The sequence below is a fragment of the Macaca mulatta genome, chromosome 7 (genome assembly GCF_049350105.2).
Source record: "Macaca mulatta isolate MMU2019108-1 chromosome 7, T2T-MMU8v2.0, whole genome shotgun sequence".
NCBI lineage: Eukaryota > Metazoa > Chordata > Mammalia > Primates > Cercopithecidae > Macaca > Macaca mulatta.
The window spans coordinates 78424974-78449493 of NC_133412.1; the positions used below are offsets into that span (position 1 = coordinate 78424974).

At 50.0% G+C, this 24520-nt stretch overlaps 1 protein-coding gene and 1 long non-coding RNA gene across 10 annotated transcripts; one reads left to right on the top strand and one right to left on the bottom strand.

Moving 5' to 3' along the window:
• Positions 1 to 4559: 4559 nt before the first annotated feature.
• Positions 4560 to 24293, top strand: ISG20 (interferon stimulated exonuclease gene 20). 9 transcript variants are annotated; one of them, XM_077937820.1, is made up of 5 exons: positions 4560 to 4628; positions 5100 to 5225; positions 8276 to 8527; positions 20879 to 21079; positions 24058 to 24293. In XM_077937820.1, the coding sequence occupies exons 3-5, from the start codon at positions 8300 to 8302 to the stop codon at positions 24172 to 24174; spliced, it is 546 nt and encodes a 181-aa protein (XP_077793946.1). In that variant the 5' UTR covers positions 4560 to 4628; positions 5100 to 5225; positions 8276 to 8299; the 3' UTR covers positions 24175 to 24293.
• On the bottom strand, positions 7953 to 13532 carry LOC144330089 (uncharacterized). Its single transcript, XR_013395958.1, has 3 exons — positions 13474 to 13532; positions 10008 to 10657; positions 7953 to 9835 (listed from the first exon to the last, which is right to left on the bottom strand). It is a non-coding gene; the product is annotated as an uncharacterized LOC144330089 (long non-coding RNA).
• Positions 24294 to 24520: the final 227 nt, after the last annotated feature.

Sequence of the window (24520 nt, forward strand, 5' to 3'; positions counted from 1 at the left end):
AAGTGACAGTTTTGAAATATTGGGTAACCAAGAACTCAGGTCACACAGACCTTGGAGCCCCATCTTTGCTTGCCACTTAGCTTTGAGATACTAGGCAAGCGAGGGACTTCACTCTTGAGCCTGTTGTTTCCTCATCTGTAAGATGGGGATAGTGGTACGGCCTACCTCATAGGGTTGTAATGAGCACTAAATGTGAAGTGTTTGGCACAGTGCCTGGCATGTGGTGAGCCACAGCCACTGTGAGTTTCTGTTTTCCCTTTTTTTTTTTTTTTAAGCCCAAAAAGGGGCCACAACGTTGTTTATTCTTTGAGGATTTGTTGCAACTTCTTCAGGATAACGCCTGAGTCCACAGGCTGAGTAGCTGTGGCCCAGACAGAACTGCTCTGGCTTGGCTGTTGCAGCAGGTGGGGCGCTGGCCTTGGTGAGGACACAGCAGCAAGGGTCATGGTTATCCCTGTTCTTGTCTGTGGTCACCAGGCACAGGTTTGACTTCCGGTCAGTGTCCCGACATTGTGCGGGAGGTGACGACAGAGCAAAGCAGCACAGGGGTCAGGGAGGTAGAGACACTGCTGAAATCACACTACCCTTAGCTGAAGCCCCACGTTCCACAAACTTGGGGGTCATAGATGTCCAGTCACTGGCTCCCTCCCAGTCAGCACAGCACAGAGGAAGGGGCTAGCTGAGGCTTTTACTACTTCTGGCCTGGCTCCAGGACTTTGTTCTAGATTCCTTAAAAGTCGGTAGCTGGTGTCAAACGCAGTTGAGCAGTAGCTTTGATCCCTTGGTCTGGGGGTTGAAGGAAGCTAGCGCTGTTATCAGCGGGGAAATGTACTATTTAAGATCAGCTTTGTTGTAAAACCATTTGTTCTAGAATAAAACTCAATTGTAAAAGTGGATTAAGTGGCCCTTCATGTGAATTTGCAAGCTGGGGTTGTAGGGTGGCTCTTTGGGGGTTTAGGAGGGGACTGGGGCACTAAGCCTTGCTGGGTGCTTTGGCCTTTGAGAGGGCAGTTTTCAAGAGGATGCAGTGGGCTGCAGCAAGAAAATAGCAGAGCTACAGAATTCAGATAATTTATTTCTTATTGCCCTATTACAGAGCACAAGCTTTGTGTTTTGTTTTTTGTTTGAGACGGTCTTACACCTGTTGCCTGGGCTGGAGTGCAGGGTGTAATCATGGCTCACTGCAGCCTCGACTTCCCAGGCTCAGGAGATCCTCCTACGTTGGCCTCCCAAGTAGCTGGGATGACAGGCATGTGCTACCCACCTGGCTAATTTTTTTGGTATTTTTAGTAGACACGGGGTTTCACCATGTTAGCCAGGCTGGTCTCAAACTCCTGGACTGAAGCAATCCACTCACCTCGGTCTCCCAAAGTGCTGGGATTACAAACAGGAGCCACCACACCTGGCAATATTTGTTTTAACTTTTTTGTTTCTCCCTGAAGCTATGTACTCACTTAAATGTTTTTAATTGTAGTAAAATACACATAACAAAATGTACTATGTTAATTGCTTTTAGTGTACAGTCCAATAGTGTTATGTCTGTATCTACATTGTTGTGCAACAGATCTCAGACTTTTTCATCTTGTGAAACTGAAACTTTCCATTTCCCCCTTTTTTCTTTTCTTTCTTTTTTTTTCTTAAGACGGAGTTTCACTCTTGTTGCCCAGGCTGGAGTGCAATGGCGCGATCTTGGCTCACCGCAACCTCCACCTCCCGGGTTCAAGCAATTCTCCTGCCTCAGCCTCTCGAGTAGCTGGAATTACAGGCATGCACCACCACGGCCAGCTAATTTTGTATTTTTAGTAGAGACAAGGTTTCTCCATGTTGGTCAGGCTGGTCTTGAACTCCCAACCTCAGGTGATCCCCCTGCCTCAACCTCCCAAAGTGCTGGGATTACAGGTGCGAGCCACTGCACCTGGCCTTTTCCCCCTTTTTTCAACCCCTGGCAACTACCATTCTACTTTCTACTTCTATGAATTTGACTAGATAGCTCATACAAGTAGAATCATACAGTATTTGTCACTTTGTGACTAGCTTATTTCACTTAGCACAGTGTCTTCATCCATGTTGTGGCATGTGTCAGAATTTTATTTTTTAAGAGACTGCTGCCCAGGCTGGACTCAAACTCCTGGGCTCAAGTTTTCCTCTTGTCTCAGCCTCCCAAATAGCTGGGACTACAGGCATGTGCCCCCATGCCTGGCAACTAATTATTTTTTTTTTTAGAGACGGGGTCTCACTATGTTGCCCAGGCTGGTCTTGAATTCCTGGCCTCAAGTGATCCTCCTGCTTTGGCCTCCCAGTGTGCTGGGATTACAGGAGTGAGCTACTGCACCTGACCAGAATTTTCTTTTTAAGGCTGAATGATCCTTTGTATGCATTTACCATGCTTTGTTTATCCATTCATCTGTCAGTCAACAATACTTAGGTTACTTCCCCCCTTGGCCATTGTGAATAATGCAGCTATGAGCATGCTGGAAGTGCTCCCAAGTGTACAAATACCTCTCGAAGACCCCCCTTTCAATTCATTTGAATATATACCCAGTAGGGGAATTGCTGGATCATATAGTAATTCTTTTTTTTTTTTTTTTTTTTTCTGAGACGGAGCCTCACTCGTGTCGTCTAGGCTAGAGTGCAATGGCGCGATCTTGGCTCACTGCAATGTCCGTCTCCCGGGCTCAAGCTAGTCTCCTGTCTCAGCCTTCCAAGTAGATGGGATTACAGGCGCATGCCACCACACTCGGCTAATTTTTGTACTTTTACTAGAGGCGGGTTTTCGCCATGTTGGCCAGGCTGGTCTTGAACTCCTGACCTCAGGTGATCCACCCGCCTCGGCCTCCCAAAGTGCTGGGATTACAGGTGTGAGCCATCGCGCCTGGCCTGTAGTTAGTTTTTTTTCTGAGGAACTGCTGTACTGTTTTCTGTAGTAGCTGTACCATTTTACATTCCCACCAACAGTGATCAAGGGTTTCAGTTTCTCCACATCCTTGCCAACATTTGTTTTCTGTTTTTCCATAGCAGCCATCCTAATGGGTATGAGATGATGTGATTTGGATTTGCATTTCCCTAATCATTAGTAAGCATCTTCTTACATGCTTTTTGGTATACAGTTCATTTTTAACTCATTTTCTTAACATGTGTTTTATAATATGTATCTATTAACATAGTTTTACATATGTTAAACCACATGAAATTGCTAATATTCTACAGTTTTTTGCTTTTTGTTTTTTGTTTTTGAGACAGGGTCTCACTTGTCACCCAAGCTGGAGTACAGTGGTACAATCTTAGCTCACTGCAACCTCAACCTCCCAGGCTCAAGTGATCTTCCAGCCTAAGCCTCCCAAGTATAATACCTGGGACTACAGGTGCATGTCACCACACCTGGCTGATTTTTTGTATTTTTAATAGAGACGAGGTCTTCTGTGTTGCCCAGGCTGGTCTTGAACCCTTGAGCTCATGGGATCTGCCCACCTCAGCCTCCCAAAATGCTAGGATTACAGGTGTGAGCCACTGTGCCCAGCCCCACTGTTTCTTATGGTTCAACCTTTGGTATATACTGTTGAACCTTGAACAACATAGGAATTGGGTGTTGACTCCCCATACAGTCAAAAATGTGCATATAACTTGATTCCCCAAAAATTCAACTAATAAACTACTTTTGACTAGAAGCCTTACTGATAACAGGTAGCCAAATAACACACACACATATATATATATTTCTTTTTTTCTTTTTTTTGAGATGGAGTCTTACTTTGTTGCCTAGGCTGGAGTGCAGTGGCGCGATCTCGGCTCACTGCAAGCTCCGCCTCCCGGGTTCACGCCATTCTCCTGCCTCAGCCTCCTGAGTAACTGGAACTACAGCGCCCGCCACCACACCCGGCTAATTTTTTATTTTTAGTAGAGACAGGGTTTCACCATGTTAGCCAGGATTTTCTTGATCTCCTGATCTTGTGATCCGCCTGCCTCGTCCTCCCAAAGTGCTGGGATTACAGACGTGAGCTACCACACCCGGCCAAATAACACATATTTTATGTTATATGTATTATATACTGTATTCTTACAATCAAGTAAGTGAGAGAAAAAATGATAAGGATGATAAAATATATTTACTGTATTTATTGATATTGTAAGTTTTTTACTTTATTTACATATGAGATGAACCATCTGTCTGAAGTGGCAGCAACCACAGCTGTAGACTTCAATCTATGGTACATATCAAGCAATTCAACTTTTTCTTGTAATGTCATGACTTTTTTTCTGCTTCTTGGGAGCACTTCCAGCATCAGTAGTGGCACTTCATATGGGTCCCATTGTGGGATTCAAGGTTTACAGTATTGCACTAAACATGGTGAAAAACACCACAAAAACTGCAAGAAATCACTTTTTCCATCTTACTGGGATACCAGATGTACTGGATGTGAACTGCTGAAGCAGGGATGATTAGTGTCACACACGTCTTAAGCAGATATTTGCAACACTTAAGCTCACTACGGTAACAACAGGAAGTGGCTACGTTAACAGTGCACTATGTACTATAGTTAATTTTATGTAGTTACAGTTTAAGACTGCATCTTTACATTTGTTTACATTTCTCTTGACTGAGAATGGTGCCATGTGTGGTCTGTAAGTAGGTAAGTTTTGTTAAATTTTACCTTTTAATAATAGACGTGCATATTTTATGGCAGTAAGTGATAAAATAGACTAGTATTTACATGTATTGTATACATTCATGACATAATTAGCTTCTTAATTTCTTTGATATTTCTAGGCTATGCAATTCATCTGAGTTTTTTCAAATTGTTGAAAAATCTCTCCCCAAATTTCCAATATATTTATTGAAAAAAAATCTGCACATCAGTGGACCCGTGCAGTTCAAGCCCATGTTGTTCAAGGGCCAACCACAATTTAGGAATACACATACACATTTTAGGGGTACATACCCAGCAGGACTGGAGATGGCTGGGCTGGGAGAGCATGTCCCCTGTGGGGAGAGGTGCCTCTCGCCCTCCAGTATGAGTTATCTCAGCCTGAGGCCAGGCCAGTGCTGCGGATCCAGAGAGGACCACAGAGTGGCCGACTTGCACCTGTTACGGCCATTACAGGTAGTCAGCTGTAGCTGGATGTGTGTCTTGAAAGGCTGACAAGTTTGCCCTGAGCGACTCACCTGCTGTCACCTGATCCAACAAGATCTGTGGGCGTAGCCTGCCAGTGGGTGATGCCAGTTAAAGGTAGAGCATCAGCACCGGGAAATCCTGACTGGGGTCAGGCTTCTTTCTGGGTGCTGAGCCACCGGTGCGTGGCGTCCAACATCAGAGCACACAATACACTTGAAAAACAGTTCAGCTGGGACCCAGGCAGGGTTCTAGGTGCTGGGGGCCCAGCATTGGACTAAACAGATGGCAGGGGGAACAGCAAATGAACAAGTAAAATAGTGTTTCAGAGGGTGCTAATTCCCACAGGAAAAGGCCAGAGAAGGGGGATAGGAAGTAAACTTAGTTTTTAAAGACAAGGGCCCCCTATACCGTCCAGGCTGGAGTGTATTGGCACTGTCATAACCTCAAACTCAAACTCCTGGGTGCAATTGATCCTCCCAGCTTAGTTTCTGGAGAAGCTAGGACTACAGGTGTGAGTCACCACAATGGATTATTTTTTCATTTTAGAGATGAGATCTCCCTGTGTTGCTCAGGCTGGTCTCGTATTCCTGGCCTCAAGCAAATCCGCCTCAGCCTAGAGTAACTGGGATTATAGATACTACCCATCACCCTGGCAGGAAGTGCGGTTTTAAATAGAGAGGTCAGGGATAGCTTCATGGAAAGACGTCATGGAATGGGAGCAATGTGACCCCCCAGGCCACATTGGAAGACCTTTCAGGAGTAAGGGGACAGCAAATGCCCGGGCCTTGAGACAGGAGCATGACCAGAATGTTGGAGGAAGACAGAAAGAGCCAGTGTGGTTGGAAGGAAGTAGGGGAGGTGGGAGTGGTAAGGGCACAGGAGAGGGGCTTACCTTTGTAGCACTGCCTGTCTCGTCCACCTGAAGCAGAAACCCGATCTTACTGGTCCCTCTGGCCATCAGACCTAGTCCTTGGGAGATGCAGGGGGTTTCAGAACAGCCTGCTGATAGTTTGACAGAAGTCACCATGTGCATAAACCAAAGCCCTGAATGTGGGTTTAAACCTAAAAGAAAGGCCTTAGATTGGATAGTGATGCAAGATGAGGTTGGCAAGGCTGGTGGGCTGATGGAAGAGGTTCTGGAAACTGTCGGAGTTGAGATTTGATTTTTTTTTTTTTTTTTTTTTGGACAACAGGAAATCACTAAATTTCTTGAGCAGTGCCTCAATCATGAACAGTACAAGAGATTAGATTCTGGGAAATGTAATATGGTAGGACTCAAAGGACCATTTTGAGCAGGGCATGAAGATGGAGGTGGGAGACCCGGGAGCAACTCCTGCAGCCACACGGGCCAGGCAGGTGAGGACTAGGGTAGGGCTTCCACAGGAAAGGGTAAGAATTAGAGGCAGCTCAGGTCACACAGAGCAGGCACAGATGCATGGGGAAAATATTGGAGGAGTGGGATGTGCTCTGTCTGAGACCCAAGGAGGTGAGCGGGGGTGAAGGTGTGAGGGGTTGCAACCAAGATGTTCCTGAGGATCACCACGGGGCACTTGGGGGTCCTGTGGGGATTGTAGAATCAAACCTACAATTGGATCTTTAGGGGGTTACTTTTTAAGTACATGTTCCTATAAAGTAACAGGAATGTTACTTCATTTCCTCCTAAATCAGGATAACTTTTATGCATTTGAAAAGCAAAAAGTCCCCACACAGTCTGAAGTAAAGCAAAAGTTGCTTATTCAGGATGGGAACCAAAAATCCTCAAACACCTCAAATTTGCATCCAGTGAACAATAAGCAGGAGCAATGCTTTCTTATGAAGACATATTTCAGTCTTTGGTTTTATTTTTGAGGTCTGTTAAAGTTGGGTGTCCAAATCCCACTTGCTGAAAATATCACAGACCTAGGGAAGTTACTTTTCAAACCACAGATCTTCATGACACTGGGAGGCAATCAGGTTGGAGGAATCAATGTAGATTCTGCACAGATCTGGGGTAGGAGGCAAGCGTGGGGAACGCTCAGCTTCTTGTTGGATCTCACCACAGTGAAAGACAAGCACTTTCCTCATTGAAAGCTGATTTTCTTTCTGCCCCAGTTGTAACTCATTTGTCATTCACTAAATACCGAGCCCTCCCTATCTGGCAGGCACTGTTCTGATAGCTCAAAGTCCTAGCCTGGGAAAGTGTGGACCCAGGGAAGTGTGCCCTGGCTGGTGGGGGCTCCCCCAAGGCCTGCTTCTCCTTCACCCTCACAGTGTCAGCCCCACTGGAGGCAGAGCTCATTGAGGCATCCGGAGCCCATGGAGGCCTATAAGGGCTCCCTCTCTGCTCCTTGCCTTCCCTGGGTTGGAAGTGGGGGCTAGCCACCCCCACCACAACTTTCTCCTGCCCATTCCAATAAAAGCCTGTATGTCCCAAGAACCAGCTTCCGTGTCCCCATAAGAGACCACTGAGTATCAGACTGGTAGCAGGCCCCAGAACTTAGTTGTGGGACATTCCCTGAGCTCCAGTCCTGGGGATGTTTATTCTCTGGGTGGAGGGTGAGAAAGGAAACAAAGATGTTGCAATCCACTCCACGAATGAACGAACGTCAGATGCGTCATCTGAGGAGGGGGAGGGCCGGGGCAAAGGAGGGGCACCCTGACATGGAGTCTGCCAGCTCCGTCAGCCCTGACTCGGCCCGGCCCGGAGCTGAGCTCCCCACCTGCCGGTAGCCCAGGAGATGGAGCAGCCCAGCCCACGTGCCCGGCCTTCCGCCCCTGACTTCACTTGATAACAAACCAGAAACTGAAACAGGGTCGGGATGCCGGCTTGGAGTTAGAGATGAGTCACTGCTGAGAGCAGCTGCAGTAGCTGAGCAGTGGCAGCAGAGAGGCAGACGTGAGCTGAGGGCGCAGAGGCAGGCAGGTGAGAGCGGGAGCTGGAGCAGCAGCTGGGGAGGCCGCGGGAGGGGACTTCCCGGTCCCCAGGCTGCTGGGCAGAGGCCCTGGGACCCACGGGCAGGGTAAGGCAGGGGGAGGGGGAAGGCAAGAGGCCAGCTTCCACTGTGGCCAGGTGGTGTTGGACACAAAGGGCAGGGTGGAGGGTAAGGCCAGCTGGGGTTGGCTGAGGACACCTGGAGGCTTGGTTTGCCCAAGCGTGAGACCGCCCCCCATACCCCTCTCTCCAGCATCTCTGAGGGTCCCCAAGGAACATGGCTGGGAGCCGTGAGGTGGTGGCCATGGACTGCGAGATGGTGGGGATGGGGCCCCACCGGGAAAGCGGCCTGGCTCGTTGCAGCCTCGTGAACGTCCACGGTGCTGTGCTGTACGACAAGTTCATCCGGCCTGAGGGAGAGATCACCGATTACAGAACACGGGTCAGCGGGGTCACCCCTCAGCACATGGTGGGGGCCACTCCATTTGCCGTGGCCAGGCTGGAGGTGAGTGAAGGCCAGGCCAGCAGGGACTACGGAAACCACCCCTCTCCCACTTCCCTGGCCCCTTCCCCCGGTGCCTATCTGTGACCTGTGACCCCGCTTGTAAGATTTCCCACACTGCTGCTGGGAGAAAGCTGGTGGTGTCTCCATCACATCCTGGAGAAGGCTTCCTGTCTTCAGAGAACCATAGACTCACATCTGGGAGCTGCCTTTGGGGCATCTATCTGGATCTGGTCCAACTTGCCGGTCTTAAAATGGGGGAAACTGAGTCCCATCTGACTCACTTAGTCCCAAACTGAGTGACTTGGGGTCTACATTCCCCATTCTTCCCTCTACCCCAGGTTGCCACTGGTGAGACCTGTGGGGAAATGAGAGGATTCTTGGCTGAGGCCCCGGCCAGAGGCTTTGGCCCTCCCAGTCCTGGAGAACCGGCTGAGCCTCTTGGGCTGAGGGTGGACCTTGCTCCCAGGCTAGCATTCTGACCCAGAGTAGGCTGTCTGCTCGGTTTGAATCCTGAGTTTGTGGTCCAGGGATTTCCTACAGTCTTGCTCTTAGCTGATTGTGAGATCATCTCCAGGTCTTACTTTCTGTTTCTCTGAATTACTAAGTGGAAAGCAAAACTTAAAAGGCGTCAACAGGGTTAGCCACCCCTGGGAAATCTCAGAAGGGCAGGCGAGCTCGTCAGTTTCTAGACGCCATGGTGGGGTTTGAGGAAGTCCAAGAAGAATACAGGTTCCTCTCAGCAGCACACACCCAACCGGTGCCAGGCTCCAGGTGCTGGGGATGAAATGACAACAATAGCTACTATTGACTGAGCACTCACTATGCACTGGCTGCTCCCCTAAGCACTGGCCATTCCTGAGCTCATTCACTTCTCACAAACAGCCCTGCCAGGCGGGTTCTCAGAAACTGTTAACGCAGACTTAAGAGGGTCAGTTTCAATCTCAGCTCCCATTACTTAACAGCTAAGGTACCATTGGCAAGTTACTCAACCTCTTTGCACCTAGTGAAAGAAAAGAAGGATAATAGTAGTAGCAACTTCGTTGGGTTATTGTGAGGATTGAGAAAGGGTCTAGCGAGAGTACCTAAATAAGTACTCAAAAACATGTTAGCTATTGGCTGGGTGCAGTGGCTCACGTCTATAATCCCAGCACGGTGGGAGATGGAGGCGGGTGGGTGACTTGAGTTCAGGAGTTCAAGACCAGCCTGGGCAACATGGAGAAACCCCATCTCTACAAAAAACAAAAACAAAAACCACAAAAATTAGCTGGGCATGGTGGCACATGCCCGTGGTCACAGCTACTCCAGCAGCTGGGATTGCTTGAGCTCAGAAGGTCAAGGCTACAGTGAGCCAAGATGGCACCACTGCACTCCAGCCTGGGCAACAGAGCCAGGGGAAAAAAAAAAAAAGTTAGCTATTATGATTGTTTTATTGTTTGTCTGTTTTATTATTATTTTTTTAACCGGAGTCTCACTCTGTCACCCAGGCTGGAGTGCAGTGACGCGATCTTGGCTCTCTGCAACCTCTGCCTCCAAGATTCAAGTGATTCTCCTGCCTCAGCCTCCCAAGTAGCTGGGACTACAGGCACCCACCACCACGCCTGGCTAATTTTTTTTTTGTATTTTTGGTAGAGATGGAGCTTCACCATGTTGGCCAGGCTGGTCTCGCTCAAACTCCTGACCTCAGGTGCTCCGCCCACCTCGGCCTCTCAAAGTCCCAGGCGTGAGCCACCGCATCTGGCCATGATTGTTTACCTTATTATCCCCATATTACAGATGCGGAAACTGGGGCTCGCTTGATTATTAGTTTGTTAGGGCTGCCATAGCAAAGCACCACACACTGGGTGGCTTAAACAACAGGAATGTTCTGTCTCTGGGTTCTGGAGGCTGCAGTCTGATATACAAGTGTCGGCCAGGTTAGTTCCTTCTGAAGGTTGTGAGTGGGAATCTGTTCCCTGCCTCTCTCCCAGATTCTGGGGGTTGTTGGCAAGCTTTGGGGTACCTTGGCTTATAGATGCCTCACCCAGATCTCTGCCTTTATGTTCACATGGCATTCTCTCTGTGTGTCTCTAAACTTCCTCTTTTTATTTTTATTTTTTATTTTTGAGACGGAATCTCGCTCTGTTGCCCAAGCTGGAGTGCAGTGGCAGGATATCGGCTCACTGCAACCTCTGCCTCCCAGGCTCAAGTGATTCTCCTGCCTCAGCCTCCTGAGTAGCTGGGACTACAGGCGCGAGCCACCACACCCAGCTAATTTTTGTATTTTTAGTAGAGATAGGGTTTCACCATGTTGGCCAGGCTGGTCTGAAGCAATCCACCTGCCTTGGCCTCCCAAAGTGCTGGGATGACAGGCATGAGCCACCGCACCTGGTTATCTTCCTCTTTTTTTTTTTTTTGAGACAGTCACTCTGTTGCCCAGGCTGGACTGCAGTGGCACGATCTCGGCTCACTGCAATCTCCACCTCTTGGGTTCAAGCGATTTTCCTGCCTCAGCCTCCCGAGTTGTAGTACAGGCATCTGCCACCATGCCTGGCTAATTTTTGTATTTTTTAGTAGAGACAGGGTTTTGCCGTGTTGCCCAGGCTGGTCTTGAACTACCGACCTCAGGTGATCTGCCCGCCTTGGCCTCCCAAAGTGCTGGGATTACAGGCATGAATCACCATGCCTGGCCAACTTCCTCTTTTTCAAAGGACACCAATCATATTGGATTATGAGCCCACCCTACTCCAGTGTGACGTCATCCTACCTGAACTAATTCTATCTGCAACAACCTTGTTTCCAAATAAATCACAATCTGAGGTATTGGGGGTTAGGATTTTAACATATGAATTTGAGAGAGCAGGACACACTTCAACCTATAAACTGAATAACTTGCGCTGTTAAGATAGCTGGAATATGAGACAACTGCTCAGGAATCCAAACTCAGGCTTACAGTCTCTGGAACTATGCTGTCCAATGGGGTCCCCAGCAGCCATATGCTGCTAGTAGGCTGAATTCAGACCTGGAGTGTAGCTGGTTTGAACTGAGATGTGCTGTAAGTGTAAAGTCCACACTGGATTTGTGTTGTTGTTTTTGTTGTTGTTTTGAGACGGAGTCTTGCTCTATCGCCCAGGCTGGAGCATGGTGGTGCGATCTCCACTCACTACAACCTCCATCTCCCAGGTTCAAGAGATTCTCCCGCCTTGACCTCCCAAGTAGCCTCTCAAGTAGCTGTGCACCACGTCTGTTTTTGTATTTTCATGAGAGATGGGGTTTCACCATGTTGGCCAGGCTGGTCTCGAACTTCCTGCCTCAAGTGATCCACCCACCTCAGCCTCCCAAGGTGCTGGGATTAAGTCATGAGCCACTGCATTTGGCCAAAGGCTTGTTTTTAAAAAAGAGACAGGCCAGATGCAGTGGTTCATGGCTGTAATCCCAACACTTTGGGAGGCCAGTGCAGCAGGATGACTTGAGCCCAGGAGTTTGAGACCAGCCTGGGCAAGATGGTGGGACCTCCTCTACATAAAAAAATAAATAAAATAAAATAAAATAAAATAAAAATTAGCCAGGCATGGTGGTGCATACTTGTAGTCCCAGCTACTCAAGGAGGCTGACGTGAAGGATTGCTTGAGCCCAGGACTTTGAGGCTGTACCGAGCTATGATCATGCCACTGCACTGCAGCCTGGGTGACAGAGACCCTGTCTCTATTAAAAAATAATAATAATTAAAAATTTAAAAGAGCCATAAAATGTCTCAATAACTTTTATATTGATTACCTGTTGAAATGATAGTATTTTGCATATGTTAGGTTAAATAAAACATTAAAATTAATTTCACCTGTTTACTTTTTACCTTTTGAAATATGGCTGTTGGGTGATTTAAAATTACATTTGTGGGCTGGGTATGGTGGCTCACACCTGTAATCTCAGCACTTTGGGAGGCCAAGGCAGGCAGATCACTTAGGGTTAGAAGTTCAAGACCAGCCTGGCCAACATGGTGAAACCCCGTCTCTACTGAAAATGCAAAAATTAGCCAGGCGTGGTGGTGGGTGCCTGTAATCTAAGCTACTCGGGAGGCTGAGGCAGTAGAATCACTTAAACCCAGGAGGTGGAAGTTGCAGTGAGCCAAGATTGTGCCACTGCCACTCCAGCCTGGGTGACAGAGCAAGACTCTGTCTCAAAAAAAAAAAAAAAAAAATTGCATCTGTGACTTGCATTATATTTCTATTGGACAACACTGTTCTAGAAGTACAGATTGAGTAGCCCTTATCTGAAATGCTGGGGACCAGAAGGGTTTTAGATTTTGGATTTTTTTGGACTTTGGAATATTTGCATTATACTTACTGGTTGAGCATCCCACATTTGAAAATCTGAAACTTGAAATGTTCCAATGAGCACTTCCTTTGAGTGTCATGTTGGCACTCAAAACGTTTAGGATTCTGGAGCATTCGTATTTGGGATGCTCAACCTGTATCAACAGTATAGTGTGGGAACCCTGGGGATGGTCACAGTATATCATCATGGTTCTGGAAAGACTCTGAAGCTGGTGGTATTTGAAAGAAGTGGAGGAGAGTCTATGTAGGCAATTAAATGGGCCACAGGGAGCCATTGAAGATTCTTGAGCAATGCATGGGAGGATAAAGACCAGTTTCAAGAAAACTAGAATGGGAGTACCATGCAGGATAGATGGGAGTGAGAAAAAAGATGATGATAAGAGTCAGAGGCCAGGCGTGGTGGCTTATGCCTGTAATCCCAGGACTTTGGGAGGCCAAGGTGGGCAGATCACCAGAGGTCAGGAGTTCGAGATCAGCCTGGTTAACATGGTGAAACCCCATCTCTACTAAATATACAAAATTAGCTGGGCATGGTGGCACGTGCCTGTAATCCCAGCTACTTGGGAGGCTGAGGCAGGAGAATTGCTTGAACCCAGGAGGCAGAGGTTGCAGTGAGCTGGGATTGTGCCACTGCACTCCAGCCTAGGAGACAAAGTGAGAATAGGTCTCAAAAAAAAAAAAAAAAAAAAAAAAAGGGAGCAGTTACAAGGGCCTGCATCATCTTTGGCAGACAGAGAATTGGAGTGAAGAAAACGTTAGGAAAGGAAGAAAACTTTTGGTGTGTCACCAAAAAGGGGAGGGCAACGTGAAGAAGAGGTGAGAGTCTGTTCAGGTGCTGATGGGAGGCCCAGGGACACCACGAGGAGCTCCCCACCCTCAGATTCCCACTGAGCAGTCAGGGTGGGCAGTATGTCCCTCTCCCTCCGCCTCGTCCCCAGTTTCCCTCCTCATCAGAGTGACAGAAGGGGGCAGAGGAGCCCAGAGCAGGTGGAAAGGAGGCAGTAGAGTAGGGCCTCTCCCAGTCCCTGTACATCCAGACCTGTAAAACCACAATTCCCTGGGCGCCCTTGAGCATTGGCCTAGGGGCCTGGATGCCTCAGTCTTCATCCAGATATGGTGCAGAAATGCTTTTGTTTCACAGTTAGAGGCTATGCGAAGTACAACACTTTCAGCATGTGACATAGAACCCTGCTCAGACTGGGCACTTGATAGCCACTGAACGACGAGGCAGGGGTTCGAAGACCAGGCAGGTCTTTGGAACTACATCTGGGCTTCTCAGTTCCTGCTCCATCACCTATAGGTTTGTGCAATTGTCAGCAAGTTATTGAACTTTCTGAGACTCCATTCCCTAATCATAGAAGAGGACTCGTAGTGCCTCCTCCCTGGTCTCATGCGGGTCAGATGCAGTGACATGGACTGTGGCCCTAAGCGCAGTGCCTGGTTCACAGCTGATGTTTGCAAGAACTTCCCAAAACCTGGCTCAGATCATCGCCGCCTCCCCCATTCAAATATCTCCCATGGCTCCCTATTGCCTAAGGTTCCCCCAGCTCAGCACCCAGCAGTCAGGCTCTCCAAACCCCTATCTACCTGCCTTTCTTGCTTTCTCTCATAGGTCGGCCATTGCCTACCATGCATTTCAGCCAACTCCCAGTCTCTCCTATCCCCATCCCTAGAAATACCATCATTCTGGCAGCCTCAGGCCAGAAGAGACCTTTATGATGCACTTACCCACTCCTGCCCACCATCCCCGCCCCACTGATCCCTGGTCTCTGGCCCTCCTTGCTGTTGCTGATGCACTTCATAGCTTGTCCATTCACCCACACCATCTGCCTATTTCCACAGCTCTTACTATACACTTCATCTGCCCCCAGACTGGAACCTGTGTTTTGCACACAGGTGACTTGAGAATGTTTGTGGGATTGAAGTTGAACTGATTTTCATAAATACAAAAGAGTTCTGGCAGCTGCATGGAGTAAAATTGTCTCTGCCCTTGTGTTGGCCTTTGCTGTCGAGATGCGGTGATGCACCACCCTGACGGACAGGGAGTAAGCACACTGTGTTTAGAGTGGGCTGCATGGGGATCCAATCCCAGCTTTGCCTCTGGATTGCTGTGTCCTCTAGCTTATTGCTGAACCTCTTTGTGCTCCCCTAAGTAGGATCCTCTGTAACACAGAGATGATTAAATAGTACAGGTGTATTCAGCCCCATGGCCCAGGCACTATTCTGAGCACGTTTCATACTCCCCCCCACAACCCTGAACTAGTACCATCATTCCCATTTTACAGATGAGGAAACTGAAGTATGAGACTGAGTAAGCTGTCCAAGGAAGGGGTAGAGCAGAGACTCAGGTTCTGGCTCCGGAGCTGGAGCTGTGGTGTTCAGATCCCATGCTCAGTGTGTGTGAATGCACTCTATAAATGCTAAGTGTCCAATGTATGTAAGGGGCGATGTCCTGCATAGCACAAATAATGACCAGTAATGGTCATTATTTGTCTCTGTGGATGAGGACACTGAGTATCAATTTGTTGGAGGCTCCGGAGGCAGTTTGATCCCATTTATCATCCGTAATGTTTTAATCCCAAAGACAGATCAGGCTCACAGGCCCCTAAATGTGCCGAGAGCCCCCAAAGGGCAGAAGCCTAACAGCCCTTTGATGAGACCCCCCAAGACAAGGTGACACCTCTCAGGTGAGTCTAGGGTTGGCCAGCCCTTGGTTTCATGCAGGCATTTTTTTCTTTCTTTCTTTTTTTTTTTTGAGACAGAGTCTTGCTGTGTTGTCCAGGCTAGAGTGCAGTGTCACAGTCTTGGCTCACTGCAACCTCTGCCTCCCAGTCTCAAGTGATTCTTGTGCTTCGGCCTCCTGAGTAGCTGGGATTACAGGCATGTGCCACCACGCCTAGCTAATTTTTGTATTTTTAGTAGAGACGGGGTTTCGTCATGTTGGCCATGCTGGTCTTGAACTCCTGCCCTCAAGCAATTCTCCCGCCTTGGCCTCCCATAGTGTTGGGATTACAGGCATGAGCCACTGCGCCTGGCTATGCAGGCATTTTTCAAAGGCCCCTTACCTCTCTATCTCCTCCCAGTAAGGAGTAGTGAGTGTGCCCAGCCAGCAGCCAGCAATAAGGTAGCCCATAGTGGTCAGGAGGCTCCAGGGAGTCCCAAGTCCACCCAGGAGTGCTAGCACTTTAGGCCACTGATGTGAGTGGAGGCCCCCCCACTCCATCCCTTTTTATTTATTGTAATGTGGCGACATTATGTTATAATGTAAAGCCTTATGATCTGACATCTTTGTGTCTGACCATTATATAGAGGGGATATTTAGCAATGTTGGGAGACATTTCTGGTTGTCACAGTGGCCGGCATCTAGTGGGTAGAGACCAGAGAGCTCCCAAACATCTCACAATGCCCAGGGCAGCTCCCTCCCCTGCCACGCACACATAACAAAGAAATATCTGGCCCCACATGGCAACAGTGCTGAGGCTAAGAAACCCCGGTCTATAGAGAGCCCCACAAATGAAACTGTCAGCACAGGAGGGAATCTATGCACTGGAGCCTGGCATCCAGAGAGGGGCAGTGATTTGCCTAAGGACATGCAGGAAGCTATGATACAAATCACTGCTGACATTCGGGGGTCCCACCTGGTGAGTTAATGTTTTTCTTTTTCCTTTTTAAAAAGTCTAACAGTAATTTTTAGTAACTTGTAAATCACTTTTGTGACTGAATGCTCTTTTAATGTCAACCCAGCATAAGGAGGGGCATCCAGCCTGGGAAGCACCGTGGTTGCGGACCCAGATGCAGACAGAAGGGAAGTCATGGTAGCTTGTGAACAGGGAGAGATTTCAGCTGTAGCCAGTCCGGTAGTCCTTGCACAGGTGGGAGTGTCCTGTTGGGGCCCTGCCACCTGGCAGGTCTTTCTGGGGCTCAGCCAGATGAAGGAGGAAGGCTTCAATATCCAGATTTGCCCCAGGATAAGCGGCCTTGTGGGAACCAGGCACTAGCCGGGGGCAGGGACACCAAGGGAGCTTGGCAGGGGACAAGAGCAAAGACTGGGGCTGGAGCCACTCCAGAAGGTGATAGTAAGGGACCTGGTCCTCTGCAAGAACAACATTCTTCAGAGCCCCTTACTCATAGCCTCTCCTGGCAGTCAAGAATGAATGAATCGGTATATGAACTAATGTACGATGGATGAATGAATGCATGGTAGAGGCAGCAGGCTCTGGACTGCTCAGTGGGATTCAGTGCAGACTTGTTAGATGGGAAGAATCCCCTGAAACAGTTGCTGACACCCCTCCCTGGAGATTTCAATTTAGTAAGTCTGTGTAGGGCCTGGCCCTCCAGAATTTTTGCATCAGGCACATCTGGGAAATACTTGGAGTAGAGTGGAAACGCAGCGGAAGGTGTGTGCAGGCAGCACCTGGCCTGGCACTCCCCTGCGTGTGACCTGGGTGCACGCTGCCCTGTGCCCCGCTTTGCTGGTGGGTCAGATGGTATGTAGGGTTATCATTGTGTGCCTGGTAGTGCCCTGTCCCTTGGTCCTTGTGCTAATAATAACAACTACAGTAACAATGATGGCGTCAGGTGGATCCAGACAGAGCACTGCAGCTTTCAGCTGACTAGCTGTGTGACTTGGGCAAGCCCCTTAATCTCTCTGATTCTGGGCTCCCTCCTCTGTAAAATGGAATTAAGAATAATCTCATTGAGGAGCTTCATGACGAGGTAAGGAAAGTGCCTGGCACAGTGCCAGGCTGCTAAGAGATCAGTAAATGTCCCATCCCCCAGCCCCACCCCAGTTCTTTCCAGGAACTTGAGAGACTCCTCCCCCTGTGTTTGAAAGTGGCAAAGTCTGACACACTTGCCTCATGACACTGACTCAGGGCAGATCCTGGGGCCAGCAGGTCACACAGCCCCAAGGCCAGCCTGCCAGTGCCTTTCGCCGACCCCTCGACTCCAGCAGATGCCCAACTCCTTCCCTTTTCAGACCTGCCTCAGTCTGTTTAGCCTTGGCTGCTAAAGGGCCACTCAGGCCTCACCAGTCTGGACCCTCACCTTACAAATGGGAAAACTGAAGCCCAGAGAGGGTCTTTGATATCCCTGAGGTCACACAGCAAGTTCCAGCGTCTCTTCCTTCCCAGAGTCTTTGTCCCAAAGAGTGGTGTCTCTCTGCTAAATAGATGGTTCTGTTCTTTCCCTTCTTCCTCTTCCTTCCTTGGCTTGTCCTCTCCCTCTTATTCTGTTTGTCTCATGGTGACTCCCATAGTGCCTCATGTAGACCCCCACTTCCCCTCTCCAGACTGTCAGGCTCGGGAAGTGACGAGTTTCCTGGGAATCCACATCACGATGACTCGTTCCTTCTATGTCTGGGCCCAGCTGTGGCTGCCTCTGGGATGGTGGATGAGTTCCTTCAGGGCTTTGTGTGAACTGGGCCTGAGCCAAGCCCCTAGAAGGGGAAAACAGGCCACATTGTTCAGGAGCACAAAGGATGTTAGCAAGAAAAGACACGTGACCCATGGCGGCCCACACACCCACATCTCTCCACACCCCGTGCCATTTCTGCCCGCCGCTGTGTGCTAGGCAGTTTCCTCTACGCAGTTTCCTCTACACAGTTTCCCTTGAGCTGCTGCTCTGAGGTCGTGTGCCTGTTGTCATATTTTAAAGCCTCAGTTTTATCGCCATTTCCCAGGTGGCCTCTAGCGCACTCAAGCTTGAGAAGCGCTGGTGTGGTTCAGGAGCAGCGCCCCTTCATTCTCTAGCACACTCTCCCCAGTCCTCTAAGTTGAGCATGAGCTCTGTCCAGAGAAGGCCTCCAAACAGACCATGTGGACGGCAGGGCAGGCCGGTGACCCTGCCTGTTGACAGTGGAGGGACAGATTCTGCTTCCCGCATCGTGACCCTGGGCAACTCACATCTCCTCGCTGAGCCTCAGTCTTCTGTGGTTGCCAGGGGAGAACGTGTGAAAGGGACCACATGATGTTCTGGGAGGCCGCTGGCCATCTAGAAGGAGAAGCAGGCTGTGGGGAAGGTGTTAGCCACCAGAAGGCTCTTTCCTGGGGCACACGCTAAGATCGTGGGCTGCATGCAGAGAAGGAGACAAAGGCTGTCCTAAAGCTGTCCAAAGTGGGCCTGAACTAGCCACGAGCCGCCCCTTTCCCTAATACAGCTCGCATCTGTTCTATTTTCAGGTCCCCTTCCCATCCTTTCCAGTGGCAGTCAAGTGAAAGCAAGTTGACTGGCCTGTGTGATCAGAGCAGAGCAGGCTGTCCATGTGGGAGGCGAGGCAAGGAACGCAGGGCTGGGGCACTCACAGCTGGGCCTCTGGGCTGCTGGAGGCCTGGAGTGGTTGTTCACTCTTCTGGCTCAGTGTGGCAGTGGCAGGCAGGCTCTGGATTCAGCCCACTGGCTTCAAGGCCTGGCTCTGCCACTAACTAGCCGTGTGACTCCCAGTTATCAAATGGTGCTTGGCAAGTCACACCAAAACTTACTGTTTCTAACAATGTCAATACTTATTTCGCTCAGCCACCTGCAATTTGGGCAGGTGCCCTGCAGCAGGACAGGCCGTCAGTTAAGGCACCTTGAAGGCTGGAACCATTGGAAGGTTTGCTCACCCACCTGTCTGGTGGCTGGTGCTGGCCTGCCTTGGCCACATCACTATCTCGGTGGCTCTCCGCATGGTCTCTCTAGCATGGTGGCTTTGGGGTGGCCAGATTTTTTTTTTTTTTTTTTTTTTTTGAGATGGAGTCTCACTGTCGCCCAAGCTGGAGTGCAGTGGCACAATCTCAGCTCACTGCAATCTCCCTCCCAGGTTCAAGCAATTCTCCTGCCTCAACCTCTCGAGTAACTGGGACTAGCCACTGCGTCCGTGTAGTTTTTGCATTTTTAATAGAGACAGGGTCTCACCATGTTGGCCAGGCTGGTCTCAAACTCCTGGCCTCAGGTGATCCGCCTGCCTCAGCCTCCCAAAGTGCTGGGATTACAGACATGAGCCACCATGCCTGGCTGGTGGCTGGACTTCTTATAGAATTCCTGTCCCAGACAGAAGTCAGAAGTCATACAGCCCAGCCCATATGCAAAGGGAGGGGAGTTTTTTTCCATCTTTTTTTAAGAAGAGTATCAAGGAATTTGCAAACTTGTTTTAAAATCATCGGAGTAAGCCTGGGCATGTTACTTGTCTGCGTTTCAGATATTTCCTTTGTAAAACTCAGTTAAATGCAGTGCTCCCTCCTCACTGTTAGTTTTCTGTGGCTGCCGTAAGGAAGCCATCAACTTAGTGGTTCACAGCAACACAGATGTATTCTCTTACAGTTCTGTAGTTTCCAAGTTCAGCATGGGTCTCACTGGGCTAAAATCAGTGTCAGTGGGGCTCGGTTTCTTCTGGATGCTCTGGGGAAGAATCCATTTCCTTGCCCTTTCTGGCTTCTAGAGGTTGCCTGAATACCTAGACTCACAGCCCCTCCCTCCATCTTCAAAGCCAGCAACAGCCTGTTTTCCTCACGTGGATTCACTCTGACCTCCACATGTAAGGAGCCTTGTGATTATGTTGGGCCCACATGGGTAGGCCAGGCAATCTCCCCATTCGAAGGTTCACTGATTAGCAATCTAAATTCTGCCCGGAATTTTTATTCCTCTTTGCCGGGTAATGTATTCACAGATCCTGGGGACTAGGGTGTGGACATCTTTGGGAGGTCATTATTCTGCCTGCCACAATGGAATTGTTGGGAAGATTAAACAACATAATATGCATGATGGATTTTGAGGCATGTCTGGCACCCGGGAAATACTCAGGACGTACTAATCATTGCTCCTACACAGTGCAGCTCCCGAAGGAGCCCAGGTAGGCTTTTGGCACAGACTGAAACTATCAAGTGTGAGGAGGGACCTAGTCCAATCTCTTCTTTTCAAAGATGATATATTTGAAGCCCAGGGAGGGATGGTAATTTGCCCAAGGTCACACAGCCATTCAAGGAGGGGTTGCTCCCTTGCCAGCCCCAGACCCACCCAGAGGATGCTGGGTCATGTAGGGGTGGGCACATGTCTTCCTGGCCAGATCCTGCAGCTCCTGAAAGGCAAGCTGGTGGTGGGTCATGACCTGAAGCACGACTTCCAGGCACTGAAAGAGGACATGAGCCGCTACACAATCTATGACACGTCCACCGACATGCTGCTGTGGCGTGAGGCCAAGCTGGACCACTGCAGACGTGTCTCCCTGCGGGTGCTGAGTGAGCGCCTCCTGCACAAGAGCATCCAGGTGAGAACCTCCTTGTCCTTCTCCCCCTCTTCCCTCTCCTCCCCCTCGTCTTCCCCCTCCTCCCTCTCGTCTCCTTGCCCTCCTCCTCACCTGTCTCTTCCTCCTTCCCCTCCTCCTTTTACTCCTCACCCTCCCCCTTTGCCCTCCTCCCCCTCCCCCACCTCCTCGCTCTCCTCCCCTTCTTCCCCTTCTCCCTCCCTGTCCCCTCCCCTTCTTCCTCCTCCCTCATGCCCTCGCACACCTTGGCAGCCTGCCCGAGGCATTGATGGTAGGTCCTGCTGTCCCTGGTCCCTGGGCTGGTAGAGTGAGGATGAGGGCAGGGAAGGAGAAACACCCAACAAAGGTTTGCTTTTGTTGTTGAAATCAAGCCAGTCACCCTGTGGGAAGTGAAGCTTGCTCCCACCATAGAACTCTGAGCAATGGTGTAAAACACACACCTCACCTCGGATGTGTCTCACAGCAGGAGCCAGGGAACTGGTATATTTGTACACCAGTTCCCATCAACCTCCAGCTGCTGCTGCTTCTGGGCACTGATTCCACAGCACTCCTGGCTGGTGGGCAAAGCCGGCAGGAAAAGGCATGCAGATGTGTGGCGTTGGGAGTTTACCCTGTGGGAAGGGCAGAGGGAGAGGGGCCAGACACTAAGAGCCAGGGCTGCACAAAGGGACCCTTCAGGTCAACGGCTCTTTGTTAAACACCTGCTCCATGCTTTAGGCCAGATCCTAGAGACACATGGTGAGCAAGACCCGTCTCTGTCCTTGAGCTCTTGGTTGGTTGGGAGGTGGCCCTTAACCAGGTCATCAGCACACATGGTAGGGAGTATCTGATGGAGGGAAAGGCAGTGCCCTGGGAGCAGGATGAAGGATGGGGCTGGCAGGGCAGGAGACCAGATCTGAACAGAGCCTGGAGGGTCTTAGTCAAGGAGGGCAGAAGGCATACGGAGTGGGGCCGGGTGAGCCAAAGCCTGAGGCTGGGTGAGGGGCTGGGGAGCATGGAGCCCGCCCCTCGCCTGCTGGTAAGAACTTCAGGAACCACGTCCGGAGCAGGGAACAGGTCTGAGTCTGGGCCTGTTAGCCTTGAGGCACGTGAGGCACATAAGGGCCAGGCTGGGGTTTTCCTGGAGCCCTTGTCACTCTGTGGTTCTCAGTCTGGGGCCTTGAGCCTGACCCAGGGCCTTCTCCTAGGCTCTGTCCCTGGGCTTATTAAGCCTGGTTGTTCCAGAAGCTCAGTACCCCACCAGGCAGTTCCTGCCTGCACTGATGCCCCTAGAAACCAGCTCTCCAGCCCCCTCACATGGACAGTGGTGCTACTGATCACTGTGACTAGAACTGACCCACAGGACACAAGGAGCTAACATGGTAGAGCTGTCACAGTTGGGCAGTGGTGTTACTGCCCCTCGAGGGGGTGAAATGGCAGGCCTGTGGCTCCCCGCCAAGCTGCGTGCATGGTAGACTAGGCTGCATAGGAAAGGAAGGACCCTGCCATTTACCAAGCCCTGTGGAGGATGCTGGGCACTTGGCATCTCTCATTCCATCCTCTAAGGCAGGTATAATCAGGCCCATTTCACAGAAGAGGAAACAGAGGCCCAGAGAGGAAAAGTGGCTTGCCCACGGTCACAGAGCTTATAAGCAGGGGAGCTGGGAATTGGAGCCTAGGTTTGTCTGATTCCAAGTCCAGGGCTCTTCACCTCGCCACTTGGTAATAAAGGATGCTGGTGCTGCATTCTTCTTCTGTTCTTGGCTTCCCTCTCTATAGAACAGAGTGGTAGGGCACATAACCTCCCTGTGCCTCAGTTTCCTCATCTGTCAAGCAAGGATGGTGACGGGCAGGTATTCAGAGGCACAGCGTGGACGACACCACCATGCTACCTGCTTGTTGATTAGTGATAGAGTGTCTAAGCCAAAAAATAAACATTAAAAAATAAAACAGTACAGCATAATAACGGCAACGAGAAAAAGCCTTTCTGAGCTAGGCCACCTAACCAGGTATTCCCAACACCCTGTCTGGAGTGCCTGGAAAAGGACCCCCTGTGAGAACAGGATGGCCTCTCTCGACAGAGGGACACCAAGAAAATGCAGCCAGGTCCAACAGCCCGCTGACTCCTATGCTGGGTACTAGCCAGGACACCAGGGCTGAGCCGGGGATGCAAAGGGAGATGAAAGGTGACTGCAGTGAGGATTTGCCCAGCGTACTTGCCTCTGCAGGATCCACATCTTAGCTCCACAACTGGCTGGCTTGTGTGTGAGCCTCAGTTTTATCATCAGTAAAATGGGGGAATAATCGTATCCAGCTCAGAGGTTTAACTTCAGCCTAGTGCATGGAAGACGTGGTAAATGGTCATCGCTTCTCCCTTGAATGGACTGAGGGCCCCCTGACTCCCATAGCACTACCCCATAAAGTCTAGGCTCCCGACTTCGGCATTCAAGGCCTTCAGTGATAAATCCAGGCCCACCATCTGTCCCCACACCATCTTTCACACACCCCCTGCCCCCACCCTCTCAGGTCTCTTATTTTAGCTGCACATGCTCTCCCTGCCTCCTAAATGCTTGCAGCCTTTCCTTTCCATTTATTGATGTCCTTGTGTTCTCTCTGAGCAGCCCTTCCCCGTGTCCCTAGCTGGAGTTCCTCACTCCCTCCTCGGTGTCCTGAAGCTCCTTGTTAGAGCTGCTGGAGCCACTGTGTGTGTCTGACAGCAAGTCTGCAGCCTCTACTTACCTTGCGGGACTGCAGGTGACTTGAAGGCACAGCCTGGTTCCCAGGAGGCTGGATTTTGTGCCACTGGCCCGAGGGCTGAAGGCAGGCCAGCTCCAGCCACCTGCTGAATCTCCTAAGTCCAGAGTGTCAGAGATCTCAAGAGACTCTCACCCACTGACCCACCTGGGGACTCTGGAAATCGGGATGTGACCAGGGAAGACCCCATCGTGGGGCCTCTGAATTCAGCTTCATCCCAAGTCCCCACTCTATACTTGTGTCTGCAGAACAGCCTGCTTGGACACAGCTCGGTGGAAGATGCGAAGGCAACAATGGAGCTCTACCAAATCTCCCAGAGAATCCGAGCCCGCCGAGGGCTGCCCCGCCTGGCTGTGTCAGACTGAAGCCCCATCCAGCCCATTCCCCAGGGACTAGAGGCTTTCGGCTTTTTGGGACAGCAACTACCTTGCTTTTGGAAAATACATTTTTAATAGTAAAGTGGCTGTATATTTTCTCTACGCCATCACTGGGTCCTCTTCTTATTCTTCTCTCCGAGCTGGGTTAACAGTAGACAGGACCCATTTCTGTGTGATGTTAGGAGGGAATGAAGTCTTATGCTGGGGAAGTGGGCAAGTGTCAATTTCCTTAATATCTTGAATCCTGTGGGTCCAAAATGCAGCTTGGGAATCTAAGTAGCATGTGGCTTAATTACTAATCCCACCCTTTGCTGTTGCATTCTAGCCCTATTCC